The 23697-nt window shown below is 41.7% G+C and overlaps 1 protein-coding gene and 1 long non-coding RNA gene across 4 annotated transcripts; one reads left to right on the top strand and one right to left on the bottom strand.

Moving 5' to 3' along the window:
* Positions 1 to 609: 609 nt before the first annotated feature.
* On the bottom strand, positions 610 to 4446 carry LOC307200370. The gene is made up of 2 exons (XR_013832387.1): positions 1493 to 4446; positions 610 to 977 (listed from the first exon to the last, which is right to left on the bottom strand). It is a non-coding gene; the product is annotated as an uncharacterized lncRNA (long non-coding RNA).
* A 55-nt stretch (positions 4447 to 4501) lies between these two features.
* Positions 4502 to 22084, top strand: GSDMA (gasdermin A). Of its 3 annotated transcripts, none has more exons than XM_079948813.1 (12): positions 4502 to 5507; positions 7212 to 7317; positions 10172 to 10420; positions 11769 to 11958; positions 12850 to 13015; positions 13130 to 13223; positions 14281 to 14319; positions 15808 to 15861; positions 17209 to 17375; positions 18371 to 18521; positions 19349 to 19422; positions 20738 to 22084. In XM_079948813.1, exons 3-12 carry the CDS (start codon positions 10204 to 10206, stop codon positions 20966 to 20968), a joined length of 1383 nt encoding a protein of 460 aa, XP_079804939.1. In that variant the 5' UTR covers positions 4502 to 5507; positions 7212 to 7317; positions 10172 to 10203; the 3' UTR covers positions 20969 to 22084. The 3 variants fall into 3 exon arrangements, with proteins under 3 accessions (XP_079804939.1, XP_079804941.1, XP_079804940.1); XM_079948815.1 differs by having other exon boundaries at positions 7212 to 7367; XM_079948814.1 differs by lacking the exon at positions 7212 to 7317.
* Positions 22085 to 23697: the final 1613 nt, after the last annotated feature.

Below are 23697 nucleotides of genomic sequence, written 5' to 3'. Positions count from 1 at the left end.
TTGATTTTGGAAAGAGAAGGAAAATTGGGGACATAATAGGTAGAAATATGCAAATATAAATGAGGTTTGAAAGAGGGTTACAATTTGCTGAATTTGTTTTGCATAGGGGAACAGAGAGGGGAGGTGTGAGGAAGTCAAGAAAAGAAGGATAATAACAAGTTTAAAAAATGGATCTTTTTTCTTGTTTTATGTTTTTGTTGTTTTTCTCTTTTTTCTTTGTGATGTTTGTTTTCCTTTGTTGTATGTCTGGTTTATTGTATAAAATCTCAATAAATATTTATATATATAAAAAAGAAACTTGACCCAGAACTCTCCTTTTAGGAAAGAGGATGCACTGCAACATTTTGCTGCCCAGCCCGCTACCTCCATGTCCATGTCATTTTCAGTAGGCCTGGTCAGTTTTGCGCAAAGTATTCTTGCACCAGACATAAATTTTCAGTTGTGCTGGTCTTTCCCTTCTTATTTCCTGGCAGCGTCTTGTTTTGCTGCATATGCAAAAGACAAAATCAATCTTCTATCTTCCAACATGGTACGAGTTCAATTTTTCATCATCCCTTCCACAGTAAGGCAATGAAATAAAAAATATATACATGAAATGTCCTATCTATAGTTTGTTTGTTTGCTACATTTTTATCCCACCTTTCGTCCAGGGTGGTGTACATAGTTCCCCACCCCCCATTTTATACTCACAACAACAGGTTAGGTTAGGCTGAGAGAGGCAGTGATTGGCCCAAGGTTCATGGCCGAGTGGTGATTTGAACCCAGGTCCATCCAGCACTCTAACCACTGCCTCAGGCCGTACTTCTGTAATTGAGGAGATAATTTTGCTTGGTCCACAGACCAGAATTGTGAAATTGGGTGTTCAGTATCAAGGCAAACCACCTTATTTCCCTATAAAAATTACAGTATGGGAGAATGTGAGCGAATGTTTCAACTGAGCCACTTTTGAAAGCACAAAGTGTCAGATGCCAAGGCGGCTCAGTAAATTGACCTCCCATAATTGCTGATGGTGAGACATCACCTTACCAACAAAGGTCCGTATAGTTAAAGCTATGGTTTTCCCAGTAGTGATGTATGGAAGTGAGGGCTGGACCATAAAGAAGACTGATTGCCGAAGAATTGATGCTTTTGAATTATGGTGCTGGAGGAGACTCTTGAGAGTCCCATGGACTGCAAGAAGATCAAACCTCTCCATTCTTAAGGAAATCAGCCCTGAGTGCTCACTGGAAGGACAGATCGTGAAGCTGAGGCTCCCATACTTTGGCCACCTCATGAGAAGAGAAGACTCCCTGGAAAAGACCCTGATGTTGGGAAAGATGGAGGGCACAAGGAGAAGGGGACGACAGAGGATGAGATAGTTGGATAGTGTCTTCGAAGCTACGAACATGAGTTTGACCAAACTGCGGGAGGCAGTGGAAGACAGAAGTGCCTGGCATGCTCTGGTCCATGGGGTCACGAAGAGTCAGACACGACTAAACGACTAAACAACAACAATTGCTGATGGCAAAGCTTTGGGGAAGTGCTATATGAAAACAAGCAGTGCAACAGAATTTTTTTCCTATTTCATAACAATAAGAGAGTTGCTGGGGAAATAATGCAGTTGCAAAATAATGCTATTTTACAGCAGTGATTCACGTCTTCTGTATCACTTCTCCCTCACACTTTTGCCAGCTGACTTGCTTCCTTCTTCCTATGTACTAGTCAGAGTCTATTTTACATCATTTATAAAAATGTCATGACTTAGCATGGGGGGGGGGGGAGTTGATTCAGCTCACATTTAAATCCGAATGCTGTATATCAAATCTGCACTTTCCAAAATAGCATGATAGCTGAGTTTTCCAACTAACCACCTTTCCCCCCCCCCAAATGCATCATATTAGGCGAAAGTCTTTGCAAAAATGTGTATACAAATGTGCAATCACACAAAAGTATGTTGATTAGAAGAAATTCACACTAAAACAGGCCTAGGCAAACTCCCATCATCCCTAGCTAACAGGACCTGTGGTCAGGGATGATGGGAATTGTAGTCCCAAACATCTGGAGGGCTGGAGTTTGCCTTTGCCTGCACTAAAATGTTGAAGTAGTTTTCACGGGGATTATTATTTTTTAACAATAATTGCAAATGTGGAGAAATGAAATTAAGACTTGGAAAATGAGAAACAGAGAAGCAAAACTGACAGATTGTTGCATCCGTAGGCATGACTCACAAATGTACTTCACCTAATTTCTCAGACTGTGTCTCATGTTCCCTTGGAAAGTTGAGAAACACTTGCAGAAGGCTGAGGAATGCGGAGCTGCCACCAAGCTCTGCTGAAAGCAAAACTTTAAGGAGGATTTGAGCATGCCATTTTAGTAGCATGTCTTTTAAAATTAATTCTTAAATTTCCATTAAATGCATTTTTTGTTTCTTTAAGTGCCATCACACATGTATTTTTAAATGATTTTGAAAGGCGTATGTAATAAAACACTTTGCCACAAATGAAAAGACTGGTTAAAAATCACCTAAATTTGCCATACATGCTGCTAAAAAGGTGTTGGCTAGAAAGGTAATAGTGGACCGCAGGGTTCAGCCAACCCAACGTGTCACTGAACACATCAAAACTGTGTCTTTTCTGATGGACAGAGGACTAGCAATGAGGCAGCCAACGTCTGCAGATTTTGCACTGCTTTTCCATTCTGTGACTCCAAAAAATGAGATATTGTGACTTGCAAAACAAAAGAAAATAAAAAGCAGCAGAAGGAAAACAAAAGAGAAAAATGATTTTATGACCATACAATGTGGATCAACAAAGAGTAGCCATTCTAAGGCAAATGGTTAGTGTGGAAGCCTACTTTATTAGATAAACAACAGCTAGGTTGAAAACAATGGTTATTGAGAGAGTTGGCAGGGACCTGATCGATCCGTTGCTGAATGATGTACACATGCATTCCCTGCCCCCCAATTCTGCTGTTGCCTTTGGCCAAACAGGCATTGAAAGTTGGTGTGGGACTACGAGAACCTCTCTGACTAGAGGCAAGGCCGGGATGAACTAAATTTGTCAGTACCATGACAGCCCTGCTATATTACTTCCCACTCTATTGGGGTGGGGGGGCAGACCCCTATCGTCATTAGCTAACTCTAGTAACCTTGCACAGCAATTCTTTCCCTGAAGTGAAGCAAGATTTTTATTGTAACTGCTATAATCCTTTTTCTTACCAGAGCCCGAAAGAGGGATTGTGAAATCACTGCTACGGTTGATGGTAGCTCAAAAGCCCAAGGTTTCATCAGTGTGGGAAGGGGAGAAGTGGAACTAAAATGCACAGCACTGAGATAAAGGTTAACACCAGCTTGGTCTTACTTCACTGCTACTGCTGTGATTGACGGAAGTATATAATTCCTAGATTTCATAAGCATGGAAAGAGTGAAACCACATTTCACAGTTGAAATAATAAGGGCGGGGGGGGGGGGTTTCGAAAGCCTGGTATCAGCACACTGTGCTATAAATGCAAGCCAGAACTGGAAGAGCAAAGCAGAGAGGCCAAGACAATGGCACCAGTTTTCAAAAGTGATCTATTAATTCCATCTACTCCAGAGCTCTCGGTCATATAGCACATTCAGGGATATAGTTGCCGAAGACAGTTACTGCATCAGCCTAGTAGCACAGAGGGATAGCAGAGAGCGGCAATGGTGGACTGCTTCTTTTGGCTTGCTGCAGACATTTTGCCCCCAAATATCTCTTTCCTTAAAGCTCTTACAGTTTTCCTGCCTCTAGGCCTCCAGTCCTCTCTCTCCATTTACTCTGCCCAAAGTTGAGTGGCAGGCCAGCTGTTTGGCCTGATTACAAGGCTTTCCAGCCTTATTGGAATGCCGTTGCCCTTTCTGGAAATTCCACGATGCAATTTGAGCCTGCTGATGCTTTGCTTATTTATTACAAGCTTCCAAGTAGATAGCTCACCTCTTGGCTTCCCAAAAGCAAAATCTTGTTTACCAGAGATAAGCTGCTAAAAGCTATCGATGGCTAAGAAGAGCTTCACTCATTTGTTCGGCTTGCGATTACATTAAAAATAGTACTGTTATATGGATAATAAAAGTATAAGGGTAATGAATACATGAGTATCAGACATATTGTACAAAATAATATCTGGCTGATTATGGTCTCTGCCTCTTATTTTGGGCAGGGACCTGCCTTCTCATCCTGCGACGCTTGCTTTGGAGAGTGCTAGGTCCTCCTCTGAAGGGGATTTCTCCTGGAGGGACATTTCAGTTACGGAGTGTCCAAATCTGTACAGATTTGCAAGGTTCAGAATGCCATCTTGTTTCAAAGTGCTACCCCATCCTAGGCACACGTAGACCAAAACGTGTTCCTTAATCTCAGAAACAAGTCCATGCCAAATTTGGTTACGATATCCTAAGAGGTGCTCCAAATGCATAGACAACAGACAGACAGACAGACAGACTGACTGACTGACTGACTTCCTGATTGATTGATTTATAAAACCTTTCCAAAATATAGAGATAATATAGAAAGGTTAACATTTTAGTCCCTTAGAGTTAGGAATAACACTTTCCGTTCCAACATTTCTCAGTAACTGCAAGGGATGCAGACCCACAGAGAGAATCAATCTCCACCCTCTATTCCTCCAGCCATTTTTAAAATCTGGGTATTCGGCTTTATCCAATTGATTTAACACCGATATTGATTTAACACCAATGAGATAAGTGAACAAGCACCCTCCTACATCTGCAGATATTCTTGAACTACAGCTTCCATCCTCCCTGAGACCATGTTGGCCTGGGGCTGATGGGTGTTGAGAGTCTAACCACAACTGGAGGGTCAAGGGATCCCTCTAAAGATCTCTGTATCTCAACACCTTTTGAAATTGAGCTAACCTGTTACAAACAATGGTAAAACCTTAAATCCTTATCACCTTACTTGCTCCTTCATTTATTCATCTGTCAGCATGACTGAATAATGAGGGACAAGTCTGTCAGTTTTCATTTCTCAGTGCTTCTGATTTTTCTCCACATTAGTTTGTGATTTAAAACAACACTCTAATGAAAAATTATCAGCATTCTAGTGTAAATTTCTCCTAATGCTGATATTTTGTATGCAATTTTTTCTAATGTACATACTATTGCAAAGTAACTTCTCCGTGTGTGTTCAGCTTGAGTAATTTTTAAAGAAATTGCAAATTAGGTAAATTTGCTTTAAAGGTGAACTGATTTAAAAGCAAAATTAGGTAAATTTACTTTCAAATGTGAATATATGTTGTCCTCCTCTCTAGGAAGTTTGACAGTATTAGCCAAGAAGAGAGGGAACTAAGTTACTGTCACAGGCAGCTAATTTAAAGTAAAATTAAAGCAAAGACATTCAAAATCTACTACAAAAGGAAGTTGAATTCCCCCCCCCCACTTATTTGCAACAGAAGTGTGGAAAACAGAAGACATGATACGCAGAAGTAGTTGTGATTGCTTAAAAGCAAGGAACCATCCTTTTCTGAAAATTCGCTGTCCAAGTACAGGAGAGGTAAGAAATATTCAGAGTTTGCAGTAAGAGATTCGGGTGGGGAACTCGCTTTGAAAATGTATTAGCTGTGGGGGTTTTTTCAATCTGCTGTTGAAGCAGAGATCCCTGTGATTCTTAGTGGCAAGCTCTCTGTGCCCCCCCCCCCCCCGTGACCAGCAAATGAAGCAGCAACAAACAAGGGGAATCACCTTTCCTTAAATGTTGCAGCTGATAAGGTTTGGGTTCTCTCATCACTCGGCAGTCTCAGTCTGTGAAAGGGACTACTCAAACAGATTGCTGAAGAGGACGCAAAAATTAGCCATCTGGACGGCTTCCGACATATTTAAAAACATAATAAAATGTATAGTTTCGTGATTCCGGACCCAAATTTTTGAAACTATCTCCACCATCACCTTACCCAGATCCAGCCTTAGCGCTCCTATCCTTGGAGCCTGGTACCAACTTCATCCACCATGCATAAATCTCTTGTGTTTATGCTACTTGCCACAGCCAGGAAGTCAGTGGTTTCCCACTGGAAATCTGTCTCACCTCCTTCCTGAGAGGAGTGGCTAGTGAAAGTATGGAACAATTGCACAATTGAACAATTATCAGAACACCTGGCACAGAAACGGAGAGTCCTTAATGGTTCATCAAGAATAGACCACTTTCATTCGACTTGGTACAGTATAACTTTTTCCATGTTAACTCGCCAACATAGCCCACTAAACCCCCTGCTCCACAGGTAAATATGTAGAGAGGCTTTATTGAGAACTAATTTGACTTACCTTTTTCTTACATGTGATAAATGACAACTGCACTCTCGGTTGTCTCCTGGTTTCCCCCTCCCCTCTGTAGTCTCATTTCATTTTTCTATTTTTACATTCATTATTCTTACTGCATTTGGTATGTGCTTAAGTCAATAAGCATTCTGTATGAAAAATGGCAACAACAACAACAACAACGTCTCTTCTTGGGTTTTTTAAAAAATATATAAAATAAAATATTAAACAATAAAAAACTTCCCTATGGAGGACTGCCTTCTGGTGACTTGGGGGGGGGGGTCAGATAACTCCATACCCTCCATCATTTCTCTGAAGAAAATAGGGACGTCTTAAGGAAAAGCGGGACACTCTGGGATCAAATCAGAAACCAGGACAGCTTTGGAAAATCCGGGGCTGTCCCTGGAAAATAGGGACACTTGTGGAGTCTGTTACTTTAATATTTTAGAGTTGGGTACAACAGTTTATATTCCAGCATTTCTCAGTAACTGTAAGGGTTGAAGATACATGGAGAGAATCAAGCTCCAAACTCTGTTTGCTCAGCCTGCTTTTCTAATCTGATCCCCTGCTTGCTAAAAACTGTCTTTAGCATGGATAACAAGCACTCGCAGATTTTTTGGACTACAGTTCCCATCATGCTCATTCATGCTGGCTGGGGTTGATGGGAGTTGGAGTCCCAGACCTTTTTTTGTACAGACTGACTCGCTCAAGATTCTCTTATGCAGCGCCTTTTAAAATTGGGCTCTTCTGTCCTAAACAATCTTTAATTCTCACTATTACCCCATTGACTCACCTCCCCTGTCCCCATGACGGATTTGTGAAAGCATTCCTAGGAAACTTGGCAGCATTAACGAAAAAAGGAGTGAAATAAAGTAGTGGGAGTAGCTAGCTCCCGGAAACAGAAACCGAAACCAGAAAATCATAATCTGTTCTGATCCCGCTATAGTATTTGCAGCTGAAGCGTGAAAATCAGCAGGAAATACACAATTGCTGAAAGCCAAGGAATCAGCCTTTTGCCTTTTCTCAAAAATTGCTGTTTAAGTACAGGGGAGGTAAGAAGCGCTGAATGTGTCTATGAAGAGGTTCATTCAACAATAGATCGGTGGGCAGCTGAGTTATTTCTCTATTGCTTTTTTGTTGGCTGAAGAAGTTGTTTTTAGGGACAGGATCTCAGTGTTTTTCAGTGATCAGAAGGAAATCAGGGGTGGCTGCTCATACGTTTGTGGTTATCTGATCTCTAAATAGTCTCAGACTGTGAAAGGATTTATTCAGATGGCTTGTTGAGGAAGCAGCAAAGAAAGAAAGAACAAATTAGAAGCCAGTGTTTAAGATGCCTCATGGGTAACCTGAAACATTTCCTTTTAAATTACTCTTTCAGAAATGTTCTCGTTCCTCAGATTTGTCACATGGTGGAGTCAGACAGTGCTGCTGTAGTTCTTTTCCCAATCTAAAATTTAATTTTCCATGTTTCTGAATCAGTTTGTCACTTAAAAAAAAAAAAGAAGCTTAATAAAAATTAATTGGCATTTTTTAGGCAAACTTCTTTTGATTTACACATTTTGTATATATTTTTACCCAATCTACCCATTTTTGCAAGCATTTTCCCCTAATATGATGCATTTTGTATATAGTTTTAGTTGTGTTTTGGTTTGCTTATTATCAGTGTTTTTTCCTGGGGGGACACAGGGGGACGCATACCCCTAAACATTTTGTGAATCTCTGTACTTTTGTCCATTTACTGTATTTATTTTTCCCAATTCGAACTATAAAATGGTGATTTTCTTGAGTCAAAATGAGAATACCCCTATACTTTTTTTTTTTAGGGGGGGAAAGCACTGCTTATTATTATTATTGTAGTATCTGAACTGCACCAACTCTGTTCTCCATCCAAACCCCAGGGGCTAACAGCAGATTGCAGTTTAAATATCCTACAGACCAATCCCATGTATAGCCAGTGTCCCCCAGGGGTACTCGAGGGTACACAGTACCCGCACCTCTTATTGTTGTTGTTAAAAAATGTGGCACTTATTATAGTAACTTCATGATGAGTACCAGCACCTATTTTTTGAGAAAAAAGAACTTGGAAGTAAGCTCCGCTGAATCCCACTGAATTGCAGCCTTAGTAGATTAATCTGTGTTTTTCTTTGGCTGCTATTTATGCAGCTTTGGGTTTTTTGTTTTGTTTTGTGTTTTATTTTTACTCATTTATTCTAAGCCGTTCAGAGCACGTCATTTTAGCTAGCAGCATTGAAATGGCTTAAATACACGGTGAAACAAATAAATGCAATAGAGTACAAGCCCCTGATCCACCAGGCTGGAGGAGGGTTTGAGAGGTGAAAGTGTCCCTCCACGCAGCCCTTGCCTGACTCTGCCAACCTCGGCCAACACAGAACCGGTCTCAATGTACTCACCCAAATAGCAGGTGAGCAAACCTGTTGCTGGTATCCCTTTTGGCAAGGAGGTGGCAAAACTGGGCTAGCAAAGGATCCTGAGCTGGCCATGCTGCCAACATATGATGGCAACATGCAAGACTTGGCATATCCACACATACATATATAAATAATAAATCATTTTCAGATTATAGGGGGGAAAACAAGGGCTTTCAAGATTACGAAGACATAGAATTGGGATAGATAAAGGTAAAGGGACCCATGACCATTAGGTCCAGTCGTGGCCGACTCTGGGGTTGCGGCGCTCATCTCGCTTTATTGGCCGAGGGAGCCGGCGTACAGCTTCCGGGTCATGTGGCCAGCATGACAGAGCCGCTTCTGGCGAACCAGAGCAGCGCACAGAAACGCCGTTTACCTTCCTGCCGGAGCAGCACCTACTAGTATTTATCTACTTGCACTTTGACGTGCTTTCGAACTGCTAGGTTGGCAGGAGCAGGGACCAAGCAACGGGAGCTCACCCCATCACGGGGATTCGAACCGCCGACCTTCTCATCAGCAAGTCCTAGGCTCTGTGGTTTAACGCACAGCGCCACCCACATCCCAGAATTGGGATACTAACCCTATATATAGCATAGCAGTTAGGAAATTTCAACAGAAGCTGAAGAAGTAAAGCAAGGCAGATAGAGAATGCATGGGAAAGATTATAAAATAGAAAGCTATTGCAAGGTATTTGACAGAAATGCCTTGAAGCATGTGGTGGTGCATCCATTCTGGGCCGGGGGAAGCCCTCTGAGGACCCCAAGATCCCTGACAAATTGCCTTCTTTTCACCAATACTATTTTAGGGGCAAGATGTTGGAGAGGGTAGCGGAAGCTGAGCTGCAGGCACTTCGGGAGGAAACCCATTACAGTTGTACCTCGGAAGTTGAATGGAATCCGTTCTGGAAGTCTGATCGACTTCCAAAATGTTCAGAAACCAAGGCACGGCTTCTGATTGGCTGCAAGAATATCCTGCAGCCAATCAGAACCTGTGTTGGATGTTCTGGTTCCAAAGAACATTCGCAAACTGGAAAACTCAGTTCCGGGTTTGCGGCGTTCAGGAGCCAAAATGTTCGACTTGCAAGGCATCTGACTTCCAAGGTATGACTGTATCTGGAACCATTCTAATATGGGTTTTGGCTTGGTTTTGGCATGAAATTGGTCCCGTTCAGCCTGAAATGTGCGTTTTTCTTGGGGAATGGCTTTTAATTCCATTGACCAAGGTATCCTCCTGGAATCATCTCTGTGAATTGGAGGGTTGGAAGCACCGTTCCACAGTGGTTCCATGTCTCCCTACAGGACTGGCCTCAGGGAATAGCATTGGAGCAGAGACTATACATCTGCACCTATTTAAAAACTGCTTTGAAGGCTGGAAGGAATTACTGTTTGGAAAAGGGGAAGGCATTCTGCAGCAGATTGCACAACACACCCTACACAGTTTACAAGTTTGTTTCACTTCTCATTGTTTCTCCATCAAGGTCAAACGGCAAGTCTTGCATACATCTCAGAAATGTTGTTTCATAAGGCAACCAAATCTTTGTCCAAGGAACTGGACCCAACAGGAGATTTGATCCCAGTGCGAAGTGTTATAGACCAACATCATTTTAGGCCTCTCTGCCTGGTTCAAAGAAAGAGAAAGCAGTCGTGGTGGCAGACCAACCCTTTTCAGAGAACTGAATACAAGCTAAGTGATGTGCTGTTATCGGGAGACCATGCTGCAAAACTAGGTAATTTCCAATATTTACAAAGCTATACATACACATTCAGAAGGAAGCCATATTGAGTTTAATGGGACTTAAAGGTAAAGGTAAAGGGACCCCTGACCATTAGGTCCAGTCGTGGCCGACTCTGGGGTTGCAGCGCTCATCTTGCTTTATTGGCCGAGGGAGCCGGCATTTGTCCGCAGACAATTTCCGGGTCATGTGGCCAGCATGACTAAGCCGCTTCTGGCAAACCAGAGCAGCAAACGGAAATGCCGTTTACCTTCCCGCCAGAGCGTTACCTATTTATCTACTTGCACTTTGACGTGCTTTCGAACTGCTAGGTTAGCAGGAGCAGGGACCCAGCAACGGAAACTCACCCCGTCGCGGGGATTCGAACCACTGACCTTCTGGTCGGCAAGTCCTAGGCTCTGTGGTTTAACCCACAGCGCCATCCGCGTCCCTAATGGGACTTACTCCCCAGTAAGAGCAGAGGCCTTCCATTTGTTGCTGGCTTCCAACTCCCTGAATTTCTAGCCATGGACCATGCTGGCTGGGGCTCATGGAAGTTAAGAGTCCAATAACTTCTGGTGGCCTACAGGTTCCTCACTCTGGTTTAGATGATTTCAGGCTCATTCTCCTTCACACATTATTTGCAGGGCTGTGTGCATTCCATGATTTGGCAAGAAAAACGCAGGGTGCATAATTCAATTTCATGAGCATTTTAGCATTCTTTTAGAGCATATTTCTTGTCCAATTTTTCTCAGTGGTTTGTGGTAGTGCCATAGTGTTTTGAAACCTTTACTCACAGTTATGCTGTTTTATCATTAGTTTTGACTTGGATAGAACCATAGAGTTGGAAGGGAGCCAACGGTCATCTAGTCTAACCCTCTTAAGGGAGTTCATAGATGGCAAATTTCCAACCCCCTCCTTCCCACTCTGCCCCGCAAAATCTCTCAAGAATCTTATTTATAACTCACGTTATTCTCTTTTCCATAATTATATTCAGGGGTGGTTTTTTCTCCCAGCTGTAATTCAGTTCTGGCGCCCCTCAGGTGGACGCCATTGCCATGATAAGAGAACAATGGAGACACTCATGGTGAATTCCAGCAACTCTTTTTCTAGAAAAATAGCACTGATTATATTGTTTTAAAAAACCACTTATTGGAATCTTCAAGCCTTAACACCATGGCGAAAAGCATGCTTTGCATTAAGGAAGTTCTGGGTTGCCTAGTATCTCTAAGGCTGGGAAACTCAGAGAACCACAACTAGACAGGGTACAGAAGACAATGAGCGAGATGGACTTTAGTTACATTTGTTGTTCTAGTGTCGCCTTTTGTTGTCATTGATTTTTCTCAATTTTTTTTATCTCAAGAAGTCCAAGATTCAGGTTCATTCACCGTTGTGGACCACGTAGATGGAAAAGTGGAGGGAAATATTGGTGGGCGGATTGAAGAGACAAGAGTAGAAGTGGTGGCGGCTGTTAGTATGTCTCATTCGAGGTCTGTGAACGTGAGAAAGATATCTGTCCACCCCCAACTCCTTGATTCTGCAACAAGAGATGGGTAAGGCTGGAAGAAAACAGTTTTGGATATTGACCTCATATGGAACTAAACATCGCCCATTACACTTTCTAAGAGGCCACCTCCTTCCCTACAGACCCTCCCATACCTTAAGATCAATGGAGGGGGCCTTTTTGGTTGTTTCACTTGCTTCAGAAGTGTGTGAGGGGGGAGGCAGAGGACATTATTTGTGGCAGCCTCTGAGCTGTGGAATTCCCTCCCCACAGAGGTGTGTCCAGTGCTAGATTTATGTATAAGCTAAACAAGCTATAGCTTAGGGCCCCAAAAAATTTTAACAAAAAAAACTGGATGTACAATTCCAAAATATAAGATAAAAAACGAATAAAATAAAACCTACATACAGCAACAGTGTTTTGTGTTGTGTAGGCTCCTATGATGTAAGTAATGGGCGCCGCCTGCTAGCCTACTCCCTAAAATATCACTGGTTTGCTCATTTCTATATACAGTCATACCTCAGGTTACATAAGCTTCAGGTTGTGTTTTTTCGGGTTACGGACCACCGAAACCCAGAAGTACTGAGGTACCACTGTATACCACCCACTCACATAAAATACCAAGCTACTGAGATGTCAGGTAAAAGTGACATGGTCACACTCCTGTGTTACATTTCAGCAGGGCAATCAAGGCTGATTCAGTCCCAAAACCATGCTTGGACTCAGAAGAAATGGGTCCAGAGGATCAGGAACTCTTCAGTGGAAGAGAAACCAAATGTTACAGGATTGTACCTTGTGAAAAAATCCTGTACAGTATTGATTGGAGTTTAGAACGACGATATAGATTGCAGAAGATGCACTGCATGTAGTTTGTATATGCATTGCTATTTTATGCACTTTGCTCTATTGGATAATGGATGCATATTTTCTTCTTCTTCAGGAAAATCAACTTGCAACATGAGTTCATTAAACAATCAAAGATGATTCGAAGGGACCTGTTTGTGATCAATGAGGCAGTGGAGACTGTGGAAGAGACAGAGTTCAGGGAATCCAGCAATGCTGAAGGCAACATCTTTTACGACACCTGCATCAATCTGAAACTGAAGGTCAGGTTCGAGTTGCGGCCTTTCATGAAATAAGGAGTAGGGGACGGACACACACATCCTTGCAGTCAAATTTTGTTCCATGTGGTGGATCCAAATTCTCCTTTCATGTTCTAGGGTGGCAGAGGCAGTAAGAAAGCAATCATCATTCCCAAATCCTGCATTCTGGCATTCAGAGCCAAGCAACTGTTATTTGGAGAGAGAGATGCATGTAAGATACTTTTTGTTTGAGACCTAGACCACTGTGACTTAGCGGCCTTGCTGAGCTGGAACTCGTGGCGAAGAAGGGTTCCTCAAGCAAAGCCTCTCCCACCTTCTCCCTTGCCCAGCGGCAACACAGCAGCCCTGCAGTACAGCCTGTGGGTCTTATTCTCCAGTAGTTGCTGCCACCATCATCCCACTTACTCCTGCAGCCCAAAATGGGAGAGGACCTGGGATGCACCAAAGCAATTGCTTTTAAAAAGGCTCTGAGTCAGGGCACCCAGCACTTCTCGGTTCAATCCACACAGATGAGTCTTGATGCTGATATTCAACACAGCGTCCAGTTCTATCTCAATACTGGCATAAATCAGAAGTGATTTCAGTGAGACTTATAAATGGGCCCTGAAGTGAAGGACATGAGACAGGAGTTGATCATGCAGGTGAGCTATGCATAAGCAAACTGCCAACTAGCTCTGCAGAGGCTCTTTTTATTAGCACAATATGCAAAACGAGTCAGATACATTTGGGACTGTGCCCTTTACACATCTTCCAATCATGCGATTGTGGGGTGGTACAAAGTTATTTTGGCACCTGTTTCCACTGCGTTACTTTCCCCTTGAACAGTGTTTAAACGACGGAGACAAAGGCCACAGACAGGGCACGGCAAACTACTAAGACAGCAAAAGGTTAGAGGGCATGGCGTTCAGACAGCTGTGGCTTGTCTGTGGGCGGAAGTGTGCTTCACACCCACATTCCTTCAGGGCCCAAAATGGCTTGGCTCCTCAGAAAAGTTAACTTGTGGAACGAAGGTTTCTCATCTCCCCCATAGCCCATCTCACATTATTTCAGAGAGCCTGTTTGTGGGGCATGGAGGTCGTGGGAATGGGAAACTTTCCTTCTGTGCACTTCCTTAATTTAGCCATCTTAGGACCCACTGTCTACTTTCCTTCCCAAATTTATATATCACTGGTAAGAAATAAATGCTCACACATTTGAATATTAAAACAAAATGCCATTATTATTCATACACTTTATGTAAACTAGTACCTTTTTGCTCTTTCTCCCAGCTATTTCACACTATCCATCTAAGGGAAGAGGAAGCTTTGGTAAGCACATTTTAGGAGTTCCATTTTTATTTTTTTACAGACGTTTGACAGAGTGATAGAGATGGCTTGAGAGTGTCATTGCTGTATTCACAGCACATACATTTTTCTCTGGCCTAATGTGATGTCTGAGAAAGGGGGGGGGGAAATCCTGTGTTTTCATTTGATTCAACTTGAAGCAAGGAATAGTTGGCTGTTGTAGCAGGAGGTCTTGTGAAGCAATGACAACAACACCATGGGTAACAGGAGCTGAATCATGCCAACTTTGGCTCTTTGAAAACTGTCTCTATCCTAAATTAAAATATGTTCTTAACAGATATACTTGATGGCAGAGAAATCCAGCATCTAATAGAGATGTGTGGTGATGGCAGTTATGTACATTGGTATGAAATCTTTATTTTCCTGAAATGTAAAGGAACTGAGAGGGAAGGATCAACAATCTCTATATGTACTTTCTCATTTCTCCGGATAGAATAAAATGTATTCTTGTCCCATACGAACTGCAGTGCGGTCCTAAGCATATTTATTTAGATGGGCCACTGATTTAAATGGAGGACAGTCTTTCTGGATCTCATTCTGTGGAAAATTGGTTTGAAGTATTTTTATACCACTTCTAAAAGTTGGAAAGCTTCTCAAAGTGGCCCATAAAATAAAAGCATGAAAAAGTAACACAAGTACATGCACATTAACTAACTATGGTAGACTCTGTACTAGATGTGTTAGACTACACACCTAACTGAAAGTAAGCCTCACTGAACTTCAATAGGATTTTATTTTCAGTAAGTGAATATAGCATATGATTGCACTGTAAACTTGCTTATCATAACACTGATTTGTGAATTACCACTGTACTTATTTTACATATAATTTTTAAAAAGTATTTTACATTTAAGGTTTAATGCAAGTAAGCAGTTATTAAAAATTTGCATATATCTGAAGATCACAGGGTGGTTCACAAAATAAGGAACACAAATTACAAAGAAAGACAAAAAGCAAACCAATAAACCCCCTCCCACAGTTAAAAGGGCAAAGAATGTTTATAATCAGCCAAAGGCCTGGTTACAGAGCAGTGTTTTATCCCTGGGGAGAGCATTCCACAAACAGAGTTGTCAGAGTCTGTTGTTGTCGTTGTTTTGCATTTCTTTCCCCATTGACCCTACATTTCTCCCCCACCTGCCTACATCCATCTGCCCTCTTATGAAATTGCTGGATTACAACTCACACCATCTCTGACTATTGGCCAGGCTAGATGGGGTTGGAATCCAACAGCATTTGGAGAGTCACAGGTGAACACTCCTTGTTTAAGGTGCCTCGAGACTCTGTTGCATTACCTAATGCAACTTTTAAAAACTTCCAAAATAGACCATGAAAAGTAGTTGGGAGCTGCCATTTGTTCACCATGCAGCAGTTAGATTATTGATGGGAAACTCAGAGGTGTGCTCATACTGTGTCAATACATTAAAATTGCACTGATTCCCTCTTTGTTTCCAGATGAAACTGTTCGACTACGCGGAAGTAGACAATGCGATTCAATTGAGAGAAAATGTAAGTAGATTTCAGAATGGTAGGTTGGAATTAAATGTGGGTCCTGAGGTGGGAAATCTGAAAACTACTGTTTCGGCTAACTTTTTAATTGATTACCTTTTTACATTGCAATGCCTCAGTAAAGATATTTTTGATGATTCTGAAGGAAGACAATAGATCTTGTGCCGTGTGGGATGTAAAAAACCAATGCCACTAATATTTAGGCAAAATAAAACATTTATTGTTTTCATCAAACTTTTATTTTATCAAACTGAAATATTATCCTGAAAATGTTATACGTTCCTGGACACCAAAATCAAATACTTGGCAGATGGCATCAAGCATATTTATCTCTTGCCCTGGGCAAAAATGGGGAGGGGGAATGCTAACATTTCCAGAGTACCAGCATCAAAGCTGCGTGTACCATGAGAGGCAGGCACTCCAAGGCTTCTCTAGATGACCTATGAGATTTATGAGTTTGATGCAGCCTTCATCCTAGCACCCTCTAGCTATTCTTGACTACAACTCCCATCAGACCCAGCCAGCAAAACTGATGGGGGTTGCAGTCCAGAATAAATGTTAAATGGCTTAATTGAACAATAATTTGCTTTAATTGAAGTTTTTTGGTGGGCCCCAAACTTTTTCGTAGGCTGTTGGGAGTTTTGTGGGTCCTAGGCACTGTTGGAGATTCATTCCCATGTCTGCAGTCATGGGATTGTTGTCTATCACATGACGGTGTATGTTTTCATTCCACAGTGTGGGAAGTGACAGAGACAGGATGTTTTGTGTTACTTTGTTCTGTGAAGTGGGACTATTGTCCTTTGTTCTTTCTCTTTGCTGTCTGATGAGAAAGAGGCAGGAGCTAAGTCAGGATGCTCTGAGTGTATTATATGTAAATAAACGTAGATTAGCCAAATGCTGAGCTACTGAGTTCTGTTACGCAAACTGTGAATACTCTGCGGATCCCTGAGTGTGCTAATGCATTAGTTGCTGTGATGTTCGGGCAGATGAAAGCTTTTGAAGCTCCCGAATGATCGACCAGGAGGGAAAGAACATGCCAATCAGGCATGTGTCTCTGCCAGGATTCTACACGAGAGTAGGATGCTCCTAACAGGCACTGCATAGATACAGATAATCCAGCCCTTCAAGGGGCTAGTTCTAGTTTTGATCGGAGCAGTAACACGGAGGGAATTAGAGTTTCTTTTTTCTAACCCTACCACAACCTCCAGCATTGCTAGTAGTCCTACAGGGAGAAAAGGTATCTTACAGGTATTCTGAGGTTCTTTTCAGTAACATGGAGTAGTATCAAATTTGTGAACCCTATGTTTTGTCCCTTCCCCTAATCTCTAATTCTGTCCATACTGCCAGTGATCTCAGGAATCATCAGAGAACACAAGAGTAAAGACATACAGCAGGAAGTTAAGACAGAATTTGTTATATTCTCTTCATTATCTGCGATGCTGCGTGGCAAATTTCTAACTGGCTTTCTGGTGATAATGAGAGAGAATGACTTGTTGCAGGAACTGGAGCTCCAGGTAAAGTTAAATTTTTTATTATTTTTTTACTTTAGGATTTCATTTATATATCACTCTTAAATTAACATATTGCAGAGTGGTTCAGAAATAATAATGTAATACACACAAAGAAATACTAGTACAAACAAAATCATTACTTTTAAAATCTTCAGAATTGTTCTGTAAACAAAACAAAACTAAAGCAGTGAAGTGAGGTGTTAAATAAAATGTTCAACAGATTAAATGTTCCAGACCTGAATTAGAGACTCAAAGGCCCAGGTTTGGGGGGGGGGGGGTGGAAGTGTAGCAACAGACAAACATGGCCTCTCAACAATCAGGGGTTTGTATGACCAGTTATGAATGGGAAACACATCTGAACCACTAAGAGAGAAGTAGGACAAAAAAATAAAACCAGTGGCTGTGTTGAACATTAGGAAAAGGTTTTTCATGGTGTGGGCGAGGGGTTTGCAACTGAAAAGATTATTTATCATACAGCTTCCAGTTACTGGCTGATTCCTTCCTTAGGATCTGGCAGTTCTCATATCTCTTGCTTTCAATGGGGTGTGCATGAACTTGGCTGCCCTCCTTTAACCTTGCCCTATTGACACGATGGGCCCCTCTCATTACAATCTTCTACACACACACACACACAAAATATGATATATATAATAAATTGGAGGTACAAAAATTATCAACTGTAGTTACCCAATGTCAGAACTTTACTTATTAGCAACAGTCCAGTCTATCATTAGGCCCTCAGCTCCCCCACTGCAATACTCCCTGCCCAAAAGAGTCATGCTTTTTCCTAATGTTTCTAGGCTTTGTGGATTGTGCCACATCTAAATAAAAATGGCCAAATGGTCCAGTCTTGATGTTCACAGCCGTTTACAAATAAAGTAATACCCATCACCTACCAAGCTCTACTTTCGCATATGTGCTACGCATGGCCAAATCTCAGGTCATATGTTAATATACCATTTGGCATTAACATATTTTGCTGTAACCTAAACTCTCAGCTGGAAGAGGCTCTTGAAGGCACTGGTCAATTTGAGCTGAAGGCTGGCAAGCCAGAGCTGCAAGACTTGGTGGAGAACTTACAAGATTCCAGTGGGGTCATTTTCACTGACCTTGTTGAGGCAGTCCTCTACTTCCTTTACACTCTAGATGGTAAGCATTATCCCTCTCAAAATATCAAAATCAAGTATTTGACTTGAAAGGAGAACATTTCAGCCCAGGAGCAGCTAAAAGTAAGGATGGAAGGACAGATCATCCTTAAGACAGATGTCAGAACTAAAGCTGGTTGAAAGCTCACACCTGCCCCCCAAAATTTGAGATGTGGTGGTATTTGCTTATCATTTTCTAGTTGGGATGCTCAAGGAATTCAGTCTTTGCAAGCTCCAATCTGATAAATGTGCAGCCTGGACCTTAGCTATCCATAAGCTTTTACACTTTTTCTTACAATTCTGATTATGACAGACAACATTGGTTCAATCATTTGCAAATATTCTTTTCCATGTCTTGTCACAACTACATAAGACAACTAAATGGGTTACTTTTATAAATTCAGAGTGTTTGGGCTAGGCAGAGGCATCCTACAGGTAGGATTAAGGATTATCAGCAGGCAAGGCTCAAACTGTAGGACTCCCATTCATCTCAAACAGCCCTGCAATCTTCAGAACAGATGCTGGAGATGCCAGACTGTGACAACAGTTATCTTCCATATATATTGATGCTGCACAGCTCCTTTGCCAGGTGTGGACATAATCCTCCCCACAAAATGAGCTCTTAGATTCTCTGATCTCTAAACAGAGCACTTTGAGAATATTTAAGGGAGATAGCCGTAGAGGAAGACAAGTAATTATTTTGAGAACAGTGAGGCAATTTATAGCTGCTAACTGAAAATCCTTGAAATCTTTGCCAGGTTTCTGTTTTGGCCTTGCATTTCACAGAATGGAACCCCTTCCTGAAACTGACAATATTCCTCACTTTTCCAGAATTGACAGAGGAGCAGCTGATACTCCTGGCAGAATCTGTGGAGAAGAAGATTGTGAACAGTCAGCTTGCACTGGTAAGGGAGAATTCCAGTTAGTGCTTAAGGCAGAGAGAGAGAGACCACTAGAAGATACTTTTCCTGGAAATGGGCGAGGTTAAAGATATGCAGAATGTCACTACTGCACATTCACAAGTATAAGGTTTGTGTGCATCCTTGGCTGATCTATCAAATCAGCACACATAGCTCTTCCATATGGTTATGAGTAAGTACTGTGGCTACAAGTCAAGCTTAGGAATTATTTTTTTAAAGGCAGCAACCCTTTGTGTGCTTACTGAGGAATAAGTCCCACTGAATTTGCAGGTGTGTGCTTTCTAATAAAAATGAGCAACGTAATGCTTACTGTACAGTATAAACTCACAACAGGAATTCTACAGTGATGCATGCTGCACCTTTCGTTAATGTCATGAATTGAATGGGCATAGAAAAAATGGAATTCAGTGTAAAGTGATTAACATTGGTGCCCAAAAACTAACCTCACATAAATGCTAATAAGGTCTGAATTGGCCAGGAAATCAACCTTCAGGTTGTAGTGGATAGATGTTAACTCATGGTGCAGCAGCTGTCAAAAAGGTGAATTGTGTGTTAATGAGCAATAGGAAAGGGATCAAAAATAAAACTGCCTGTATCATAATGCCATTACACAAATCTATGGTGCAACTACACATGGGAATATTGTGTACAATTCTGGTCACTGTAGAAGCTGAAAAAGTTTCAGAAAAGGGCATCAAACTGATCAAGGGGCTGAAGCAATTCCACTAGGAGAAAAAGGTTACAACATATGGGGGTTTTTAGTTTATAAAAAATGCAAGTAAGAGGACGATGATAGAGGTGTATAAAAGTATGCCTGGTTTGGGGAGAAAGTGGATGGAGACACACACACACACGCACACGACTCAGATAATACTAGACCCTGGGAGTCATCCAGTGAACCTAAATGTTGAGAGATTTAGGACAGGCAAAATAACTATACTATGGAATTTGCCATCCACAGGTGTAGCAATGGCTATGAACTTAGATGGCTTTAAAATGGAATTAGTCAAATTCATGAAGGGTAGGACTATCAAGGCTACTAGCCATGATGGCTATGTACTACCCTCCAATGTCAGAGGCAATACACCTCTCATTATCAGCTCCTGGGAATTACAAGTGGGCAGCTTGTTATCTGTAGGCTTCCTTATAAGCATGAGAACAGAATGCTGGACTTTGGCCTGACTCAGCAAGACTCTAATATCCTCATTATGTCTATTGCTTTTCAACACTGATACCATTCCTCAAGTAATGGTATTACACACCAGCAAGTTCTGATTTTGCCTTTTTCTTGTTTGCAAAGGTCGGAAGCATCCTAGATCACGACTTCAGCAGAAGAGAAAAAGCATTTACCGTAGAAGCCAAGCTCTTAAGCGAAGAGGAACTGAATATAACTGGAGCAATCATCAAAATGAGTGGAGTCGCGGTGCAAAAAAATGGATCCAGTCTTGCTGGGACTGGAAGTCCTGCTGATTTCTCAGCTCTCTGTGCACTATATGTAGCTCTGTATGCACTCAATACCCTGTCTACTTAGGTATCTATATGTTCAGAAGTCAATCTCACTAAAGCCAATGGAGCTTACTCCCAGGAAAGTGAGTACAGGGTTGCCGTGTTAGTTTTTTTATCCTCTTTGCATTCTGACCCTCTAGAATCCCACAGTATCCACTTTGCTTACGTCTTTAAGTCTAATGCTTGTTCATGGATAGAGGTCATTGCTTTAATTCAGTGCCTCTGCTGACTCCCTACTATCTAACATGTATAACTACGGATCAGTTCAGATTTAATGAGGAGCCATAATCAGAGATTATGTCCCACCCTTTACCAAAAAGTCTGCTGTCTTCCTGCAACATGTGATTTCTGCCCAAGCAGCTACTGATACGAACAGATTCCAATCATTATGCACTAGTTCCCCTTTCTGTCTCCAAAAGTGACAACAAAGCCAGAGCAACTACAGTGATGCCTCGCAAGACGAAAAACTCGCTAGACAAAAGAGTTTTCCGTTTTTGAGGTGCTTCGCAAGACGATTTTCCCTATGGGCTTGCTTCGCAAGAGTTCTTTCCCTTTCCCCCCCCCCCCTTTTCTAAGCCGCTAATAGCCGCTAATCTGCTAATAGCCGTGCTTCGCAAGACGAAAAAACCGCAAGACGAAGAGACTCGCGGAACGAATTAATTTCGTCTTGCGAGGCACCACTGTATTTGCCCAGATAACAGTGCTGTGAAACTAAACACTGCTATCCAAAAATCTGTGAGCCTCTGACCAAGTCCACTGTAAATGAAATCAAATTCCCACTTCCCCACACCCCTTCCACCACTTAGGCACCAGCTGCTTGTTAAATATGGTGAAGCTGCACTGGTGTTAAATACCACCAACGAACAGATGCCCTAACTCTTGCAGAAGTTGTGTGTAGTGGCTGCTGGATCCAGATTTTAAGTCAAAACACATACTGTATTAAAGATCTCTTTTCTTCTAATGTTGGTGTTTTATTAATCAGCAACAGTTAAGTGGGAGAATCGGGTCTCATCCAAAGCTATTTACAAATCCTACTTGCTACCTTTTCCTTCATAAGTAATTGCTACATTATAGTCACAAAAGTGAAGGAGCCATAACATCGTTTTGTTACAAACTTGCAAAATAAAACATGATCTTTTGATATAGCGTATCAGATGTGTTTTTGTTATGCTGTAAATCACCCTGAGATTCTCAGGTGAAGCGCAGTACAGTGGTACTTCGGGTTAAGTACTTAATTCGTTCCGGAGGTCTGTTCTTAACCTGAAACTGTTCTTAACCTGAAGCACCACTTTAGCTAATGGGGCCTCACACTGCCGCTGCGCCACCGCCACACGATTTCTGTTCTCATCCTGAAGCAAAGTTCTTAACCTGAGGTACTATTTCTGGGTTAGCGGAGTCTGTAACCTGAAGTGTATGTAACCTGAAGCGTATGTAACCCGAGGTACCACTGTACAATAAACAAAGTTAATTTTCAAAGCAGCATACACATAAAATCCAATCTTTTTTTGCAAATGGCACAGGCACGCCATATTTCACTTTCGCCCAGAATTTTCACTGCAACCTTAACTCTGGCATAGCAAAAATTACGTTACAGGTTCTCGGCAGCATGATCAATTCTGTTTAGCACCTGCAGGTATCTTTATCCATATTATTATACAGAATCAGAAGTGTGGCCTGAAGCTGGAACTTCCTCAACAGATGGCTATCCAGTCTCTGCCTAAAGACCAGACAGCCAACCACCCCTCTAGGTAACTGGTCTCATTGCCAAACTGCTTCAAACATCAATACGTTTACTCACTTTTTAATCCACACTTCAGTACTATGGGAGGAACTTGATACCTGTGATAGGGAGTTACTACCACAAAAAAATGGCAGCCCTGATCTGACTCAGCTCATTGTAATACTACTGATCTTCTATCTACCTATTTCCCTGGCTTTGCCAATCTTAGTCAATGAGGTGAAGCACAGACAGGAACAAACCTGGGATTGGCTTAAGCAACCTTGCCCTTCATCAGTGGCAGATGCTCAGCAGACATCTGAAGAGTGGTACTTAAAAGGTGTCATCCATCTGGTGGCTGTTTGTGGTACAGCTCTAATGAACATAGGTCCTTTCTTTTGGGTTTATGTGAGAAGTGTATCAGCAGATGCTGAAGAGTAAAGGAATAAATAACATGTCAAGGTGTTGAGAATGGCCTTTAAAGACTAAAAGTATATGCTTGGGAGAAATTACAATCTGAAACTCAAAAAACAGAAATGGGTGGGAGAGGTTTAGATGGGTTCTTCTAATAATTTTCAAATGAATAGTGTGGAAATGGAAGTTAAAGGAACCTGAAAATGCTGAAAATCTGGCATGAGAATTCCATTATTGAAAGGATCCTGACAACATTTAAGTTAAAAATCAGAATCTTAAATTTGTAGCAGTGAAATAAGAGTTGATAAAATTATTTATTTTTGTTGTACTGTGACTGTATTAATAATTTCCTTGAGCACCCTCTAGTGTTGGTACAATGGAAATGTATTCACCCATCATTGCATGCTTAGATGTCAAACCTTCTATGATGGACCAGGCAGATAATGTGACTGGTCCTAATTGATCAGCATTAATTCATGTCAGTGGCTCAAATCAAGATGCTGGTCTTTACCTTTAAATCCTCGAACAACTTGGGACCTGAGTGGCTTAATGATTTCCTGCTCCACTATGTGTCCTTCCATACAAATAACATATTCCTGCTGCTACTAGTTTTTAATGTTGTT

The sequence above is a fragment of the Podarcis cretensis genome, assembly GCF_951804945.1.
Source record: "Podarcis cretensis genome assembly, chromosome: 13".
NCBI classification, from domain to species: Eukaryota; Metazoa; Chordata; class Lepidosauria; order Squamata; family Lacertidae; genus Podarcis; species Podarcis cretensis.
This window is presented reverse-complemented; position numbering and strand designations above follow the sequence as displayed.